At 45.6% G+C, this 8,258-nt stretch overlaps 1 protein-coding gene across 1 annotated transcript; it reads left to right on the forward strand.

Moving 5' to 3' along the window:
* The first annotated feature begins 1,370 nt into the window (after positions 1 to 1,370).
* On the forward strand, positions 1,371 to 7,999 carry LOC308592278 (proline-rich transmembrane protein 1-like). Its single transcript, XM_081203630.1, has 2 exons — positions 1,371 to 2,207; positions 6,512 to 7,999. Exons 1-2 carry the CDS (start codon positions 1,851 to 1,853, stop codon positions 6,683 to 6,685), a joined length of 531 nt encoding a protein of 176 aa, XP_081059756.1. The 5' UTR covers positions 1,371 to 1,850; the 3' UTR covers positions 6,686 to 7,999.
* Positions 8,000 to 8,258: the final 259 nt, after the last annotated feature.

Here is an 8,258-nt window from a genome sequence, read left to right on the forward strand (position 1 = left end):
TGGCCGCCCTGTGCATACTCCCCCATCCTCTCCCCCAAGGCCAGGAAGGGAGAGAGCAAGGAAGGGGAAAGGCCGTCGGCAATGCAGCGTGGCTCCCCCCGGCCCCCCTAGTATGCAGCCTGGAGCAGCGAGGAATGGAATGGCTTATATTTGGGTTTTGGGGTCCCCCCCCCACTTTCCCCCTCTAATTTTAAAAGTACGGCTTATATTCAGGTGTGGCTTATATTCGGGCTAAAACAGTATATGTTTTGACTTGGGGGGTGTTTGCTGCCCTGTGCTGCTTTTAGGAGGAAGGGTGGGTGATAAATTATGACAAAGGCTAATGGTTTATTATTGATGTGGGAGCAATAAAACCATGACCCCTGGATTAGCACCACATCCAAACCGAGGGTGGGGGTTTGTGGCACTCAAACAAACCATGATTGCTAAAGCCAATGATTTCAGATTGTGGTTTGTTTGGAGTGAAATGAGCCACAATCCCCCCCCCCCCCGTGGTGGAATGTAATGCCAGGAATCACTGTTTCTAGCTGCCGTTTGCACAAAAGGAGAAATACAGCAAAAGGAGAGTCATAAGAGCATTTGTAGAAAACCGTTATCTGCATATTGCTGTGGTGTTCAAATACGGCCAGTGTCTAGATACATACATACATACATACATACATACATACATACATACATACATCATAGCTACCTGCAAAGATGATAGATAGATGATATAGATAGATAGATGGATGACAGACAGACGATAGATAGATAGATAGATAGATAGATAGATAGATAGATGATAGATAGATAGATAGATAGATAGATAGATAGATAGATAGATAGATAGATAGATGATAGATAGATAGATGATGATAAATAATATATGGTATCTGTATGTTTTCCATCCCATGGCATTCAGCAGCTGTCTTTTGTGGCATGAAAGGATCAGTATCTTTCTACCCAAATTTAGGATTTGACATAGACTAGACTACATTCATTCATTCATTTCATTAAACTTACATCCCATCCTTCCTCCGGAAGATTAGTAACCACATCAATAATAAAGCGATTTAGTCTTACAAAAAAAGTTTAAAACAACCCTCCAGTTTAAAACAGTTAAAAACCTTCTAAAAAAAGAAGCCTCTACTCCCACAGCAAATAATTTCAGGGCTGCCAAGAAAAATTTTCAGCCAACAAATGCCTAAGGGAGCAGCAATATTTTTGAATTCTTCCTAAAAGTTTGTAATGAAAGAGAGAGGGATGCCTTATTAGGAAACATCTCAGATTCTCCTACGTGGGAGCAGTATATCTGGCCTGGGAGAAACTACTAGTCTCCCCAAATTTATGAACCTGTGCAGACCCGATGACATCTCAGATACTTGAGAATTGCAAAATCTCTCTGCCGTGTGTGTCCATTTCCACAGCAAGGATGACGAAAGAAACACTACAGCACTACATGGCTAGGAAATATCCTCCGCTTCCTGGACCTATGTTGCAATACCCAGGACAAAACTGTCTCTTGCTCATTGCTTGCCCCTCATTCCACACGCTCTTCTTCTGGAAAGCTAGACACAGCAAATCTGTCCTGTCTAAGAAGCTGCTTAGGAGTCTAGGAGTCTCCGAAGGAAGGACCCAGAGCCTGGCCAGCATTGCAGAGGCAATACACACACCTTAAAGAAGACCCAGACCACAGGAAGAGGGCGCTAAAGGCAGAGGGAAGGCAGAAGGGGAGGAAAGGGTAGGAGAACAGAGAAAGAGAGAGAGAGAGCAGGACACCCAGCAGCTAACCAGGGCAGGAGGAGGAATGCCAAGAACTGAGCAGAGGTTGCAGAACTGAGAAGACGAAGGAAGAAGGAAGCACCACCATGAGCAAACCAAACTATGAACAGCTGGGTGAGAAGGCACTTGCCGCTCAGAACCCCCCTGCCTACTCTGAAAAAGAGGCCTATGCAGAGCCTGACCCACTGAAACAGCCTCCTGGGCCAGCACCCCAAGCAGACTATGGGGCAATGCCAGCACCCCAAGCAGGCTATGGGGGAATGCCTTACTATGGCCCACCTGGTGCGGGATCTCACCTAGGCCCAGTCCTTCAACCTCCACAGGCGGTCTACGTCACACCTGTACAGCCCACCAAGGAACCCGATTACCTGATCTACTCCATCTTCACCATGCTCTGCTGCTGCTTACCCCTTGGTATTGCCGCCTTGGTCTACTCTATACAGGTAAGTGTGTGTGAAAGGGAGAGGCAAACAAATGGGGGTGGGGGGTGAGGCTTTGCTAGAAAACAAAGGAGGCAAAAAGGCATGCCCCCCCCTTAGTAACAAGGGATTGCACCCAACCTAGTTCTACTCAGAGAAGACCCATAGCAGGTAACGGGTCCAAATTTGTAATGGGCATTGAATTCAGTGGGTCTGCTCTGAGTAGGAGTAGCATTGGCTAAAGTGTTGTTTTTGGAAGGTGGCATCACAAGCTATAATTTGGCTATAATTGGGAGTGGGGCTTCTGTATTTCATTGAAAATATTTCCCTTTAAAGTTCAAGCACTGGCACGTTGGGAGTGGGAGGGGAGTGAGGAGAGAAATTTGATGCAGTTTGAACTGAAGATAAACCCACCTAATTTGCTCTTTCTGAAACGATACACAAACCAAAAAACAGCCCTCCTCCCAAAATTCACACTTTTCTGAATTTTGCAACGCAGTTCTCCAGCTGAGTGTGTGTGTACCAAAATGCATACAGTAGGGCAAAGCATGCGTAAAATGCATATACGGGTAAAAGCAAACCTAAGAAAGGATTGCATCGTATTAGGGAAAATTGCTTTGCAAACATGTGTATCTGGGCAAATGAGCTGATAGGTCTTTATAGGGTCTTTAAAAGAAAATGACAGTGTAGTGCAGAAAAGTGTAGGAGCGAACTTAAGATTGGGAAAATGAAAAACGGAGAGAAACCAAAACTGACAGAGGGGCCCACCCCACAGCCCTCCTACACAGTTACAAGGAATTAGGTAAATAAAGGAGAAACAGACACACATTGCTAAACTACATGTTTACTTAGCTGCATGTTACACTGCAACATCTGGAGGAGGCCAGCTATGCTAGTCTGTTGCGGTGTGAGCAAGGGAGAGCCTCATAGCACCTTAAAGGGAACAAATTGTTGCAGCATCTGTTCTGGTGCACCAGAAACAAAAATAACATGCCACCACTTAGCTTCAGACTCTAGGCATGGTTAAGGGTGTGATGTGGTATCAAACTTTTTTATTTTAATGCAACAAAGATTGTGGATGGAAAACCGACTCTTTGGCAAGGGCTAACTTACCATGGATCTGTTTGCAACTTGGTGAGATGGTCACCTGGAACATCTTGCCACACAGCTAAGAGATTGTTCCTCATATCCTTAGATCAAGGGCCAATTCTTCACTGGGCATGATGCTGCAGATGATCAGCTGCAGGGCAAAGAGCTCTCTATGCCACCCCAATACCCCAATGCCACCTCTATGGCACAGCTAATGCTGGATCCCCCTGCTCCTGCCAACCTAGCAGTTCGAAAGCATGTCAAAGTGTAAGCAGATAAATAGGTACTGCTCCGGTGGGAAGGTAAACAGCGTTTCCATGCGCTGCTCTGGTTCGCTAGAAGCGGCTTAGTCATGCTGACCACATGACCCGGAAGCTGTATGCTGGCTCCCTCGGCCAGTAAAGCGAGATGAGCGCCACAACCCCAGAGTCGGCCACGACTGGGCCTAAAGGTCTGGGGTCCCTTTACATTTTCATGCTGGATCCAACATCAGTGCTCTGTGTTTCAAGAACTGGGATCCACCTTTGTCTTCCTTCCTTCCTCTTTTACTGCATGCATTCACAGAATCGTAGAACTGTAGAGTCAGAAGGGACCCTGAGGAGCATCTAGTCCAACCCCCTGCAATACAGAGATATGCAGCTCTCCCATTGGAGGGTCGAACCTGCAACCTTGGCGTTATCAGCACTATGCTCTAGCAGACTGAGCTAGCCATCTTATCTTTCTCTTGGGGCATGTTTGATTTTCCTTTCTCTTTCTTCCTTATTCTCTCCTCCTCCTCCTTTTCCTTCTAGTTCCCCACTCCTCCTCCTCTCCTCTCCCCTCCTCCTCCTCCTCCTATTTTTTAAAACAATGTGCACGAAATTACCAGAGAGAGAGAGAGAGTATGGCAGAAAGCCACTGGTGTGACCCAGCTTAAATGAGGATGTGATCCAGGATACGGCTCATGTCAATGGGCGCATTTCCCTTCTTTGTACATCGCCCCCGAGGAAGGAGTTATGCAAATGCTCATTGTAAGCGAGTTCTCCATAACTGTGTGCCCAGGGACCGTGAACCCCTCCCCATCGGGCCATATCAGTAAAACAAGGACTACAGGAAACATTCAGTGAGGTTCAATTAGGCCACAACTTTGTTGGTTACAAGTGTAACTGAGTTTTGGCTTGGCATTGAGCAGCCGCCATCTCCTCCAGTCAGCCTGCTGGAGGGATTCTGGGGATCAAGCCTGATTTGGGGTGGACCCATGACATACATTAAATAAATGCAACCTGCACAGACTTGCGGCATTGGGGAGTGCTGTGGCTCTTAGCCTGGATGTATGGACAGAAGCGCCTCCTTGTGGATCTCTTTATCGGGATACCCCAACACCAAGGAGTGGGGAGCAGAGGCTCATAACCTCCTCTCCACCAAAGAATAGGCTACCTTCATCTGATCTTTCTCTAGGGTATATTTTATTTACCTTTCTCTAACCCACATTCACTTTCTTTCTTAATTCTCTCCTTCTACCCTTCTAGTTTCATGCTGCTGTTGCTGCTGCTGCTCCCTCCTCCCTCCTCCTCTTCTCTTTTTCCTTTTAAAACAATGCAAAATGAAATGACCGAAAGGCAGGGAGAGAAAGAGAGAGAGAGAGAACGGCAGAAAGCCACTGATGTGACCCGTTTTAGAACAGGATGTGGTCCAGGACATGGCTCAGTGTCCGTTCCCCCTCTTTGTACCTCACCTCTGAGCAATGTGTTGTGCAACTGCTCATTGTAAGTGAGCTCTCCGTATTTCTCAACAGAAATATCTGTACATGCACCCAATAGATGTTCAGAATACCACAACACACATGTAACTGGCTGTAAAGTAACATAACATTATATATAATGAAACTGTAATATACTCATCATATCAAAAAAATTGCAAAGCACTGTTCCTGATGGCAATAACATATCATATTACTATTAATCTTCTATATGTTTTTATTGTCGTAAAGTCCAAGGATAGTCAAGTCCACGGATTACAATGGACAGTTCCTGTTGGTTAATAGTGTGTGTGTTGACTCAATAGACATTCAAGCATTAAAACATGCTTAAAGTCCATATAAATCATTAATCATAATTCTAAATAATATTTCCTCCAATGCAACTTAACCATCATGCCTTTATGCGTTTGCAGCATTCTAATTAATAATACTAATTAAATTAACTTCTTTAGCCCTAGCATTCTGTTCATGTTTTACTAGCCCCTCAATGATCCAGAAAAATCTCCTGATCTGCCTTGTTATGCAATTCCCTTTTCACAAAACAATTGGGCGGCTTTTAAAGCACGTTAAACACATTCATAGAGAAGGCTGTCAGCGATTACTTGCCACAATTGCTGATGTTCTACCTTGACTGTCAGAAGAATTATGCCTCTGAATACCAGTTGCTGAGAATTGCAGGTAGACAGACAGCTGCTGTTGCATTCTTGTCCAGTTTGCAGGCTTCCCACAGGCATCTGGTCAGACACTGTGAGCACAGGATACTGGGCTAGACATGCCCCTGCTCTTACCATAGAACCTCTAGCTGCATATGCACCATACATTTTAAAAAGTCCACTTAAAGCACATTTCTCCATGAAGACTCCTGGGAACAGTAGCTTTCCCCTCCAACAGGGCTACAGTTCCCAGCCACTCTTAACAAACTACAGCTCCCAGGATTTTTGTGGGGTGGGTGTTTCAACAGGCCTACACCAACTGTGACAAGGGAGGAGGAGAGAGGGTCTTTAATCATGAGATACTTTAAGGGCAGGCCCCAGCCTGCCTGCTGGCGGTCGCTGAGAGCCTGATTTGCAAATTGCTCATGGAGAAACCTCACCACTGGTCAGATCTGTGCTGGTGAAAACTCAGAGGACCATCCAAACTGATGTCTTGAGCCTCAATGTGAGCTTACAGCAGGCATAGGCAAACTCGGCCTCCAGATGTTTTGAGACTACAATTCCCATCATCCCTGACCACTGGTCCTGTTAGCTAGGGATGATGGGACTTGTAGTCCCAAAACATCCGGAGGGCCTGGTTTGCCTATGCCTGGTTTACAGTCTTGCTCTGCTCTGCTAGGTTCCAATCTAAAACCACAAGGTTACTGGTATGTGACTGATAGCCTCAAGCAACAAGATTCTTCGTTGGCTAACACCAAGGCAGCTGTTTCTCAGTTTGCCATTTCTGCATGCTGGAGTTGTTCTCCAGCTGCATGGTTTCTCACTCGTTTCTCTCTCTTTCTCTGCAGACAAGAGAAGCCAACTTCGCTGGAAATGCCGCGTCCGCCAAGAGAAATTCCCGCATGGCACGCCTCTTCGGTCACATCGCTCTGGGGATTGGGCTGGGGTGCTTTGTCATATATATCATCATCGTAGTGATTGTTTCTACCACAGCAGCCTACCTTCCTCCACAGAAGCCCTGATGATGCCCTCTGCAGCCTTCAGATTCTAAAAGACCTTCCCCACCCCACCCCAGCAGACAGGCAAGAGAAGTCCCCCTTTGACAATCGTCCTCCATAACAGGATACGCCACTGGCTAGATAGCATGCGTGTGTGCCCTCGCGTCACCTGACTTCCATAAAGTCAACTTGGTCACCTTCAATGGGGCACAGGGTTGCAGAGCACTGCATCTGAGCCAGCATCAGCCGACCTGAAAGGTACAACTAGCAAGAGCTTTGCCGCAGCCCAAACACATTAAACGAGAAGCATTATCTGTGCTCCAGCTCTACAACACGCAAGCATCCCGAACAGAAACAACAGAAGAGGGACAGGCAAATGGATTTGGGCACTGAGGATCTGAAACAGTGTCCTGCCTGATGGCTTGGGAAATGCCCGCGTCAATTGCCTTGCTCTTGCCAATGTTAAAGTAGAATTACCTGTTTAGACCATATCCCGTCCAGAGCCCAGATGTACCTCTCCTCCATCTGACACCTCTGGTCCAGGTTTCTTCCCTGGGCCTTTAGTGTAGTGACATTTGAAACACCCATCCATTATATATCTGCCTTTTAAAAGTCTTTATTAACTTTCCAGTGCACTGTTGAGTGCCTTTCTTTTATGCCTGCCTGTGTCTGTATTCAGTTCAAAATTGTCTTTTATGAATGAACAAGCTAATAATCTATGTTTACTTGTGGGGTTGCTTTACCCCATATATGCCAACTCAACCACTTTGATCTGTGGAACTGGCACTGTTACAAGGGCTACATAATGTTCCCTCTGCATCTATAAGGAATCAATATTTTAGTATGGCAACGCTCACACTTTGGAACTCCCGACCTATTGACACCAGGCAGGTGCCTTCCTTGTATTCTTTTTTGGTGCCCACTAAAAACATTTTTATTTAGACAAGCCTATATAGACATGTAGAAGGTTGGGTTGTGTTTTAATCAGCTTTCAAGCTTATCGTTGATTCAATTATTTTTTAATGTTTTAAATAGCTGTTAACAGGGGGCTCACTTCTTATTCTTTTCTCTTTCTTTACACCGCTTTGAGGGTTGTCTATTTGCTATGTGCTCCGGCAGGATATACATTTTGTGAAATGAAAATAAATAAGGAATAATCAGTTGACACAAACTGCTCTTCAAACCACGGCGTAAGGTGGTCCCCCCGTAGCCCCAGACCACGTTTTGTACAGTTAACTAATTGTGTATATCATATAATATTGCTTAATCCAGGAATGAAGATGATTTTCAGTGTTAGTGAAGAGAAGCTGTCAGTTTCATTAAAAATATTCGAAATACCTCCTGCCTCCGAATGATATTGTATTTACTTCAAACAAGCAAACTGTCTGCCATTGTGATCAGTGGGGTGAGTCTACATATTGCAGAGACCTGGGGAGGGACGACACATTTGTCTTTGCACAGCATATTTGTTCCCCACCCCCAAATTTTCCCTGTTAGTGGGGAACAGGCCACTACCATCAACACTAATGGGCAGATTCCCCCACCACCACTACAACGTTTGCCATGAGTCCCGAGACATCGCCAGGCTCAGGAATGG

The sequence above is a fragment of the Podarcis bocagei genome (genome assembly GCF_964188305.1).
Source record: "Podarcis bocagei genome assembly, chromosome: 7".
In the NCBI taxonomy this organism is placed as follows: Eukaryota; Metazoa; Chordata; class Lepidosauria; order Squamata; family Lacertidae; genus Podarcis; species Podarcis bocagei.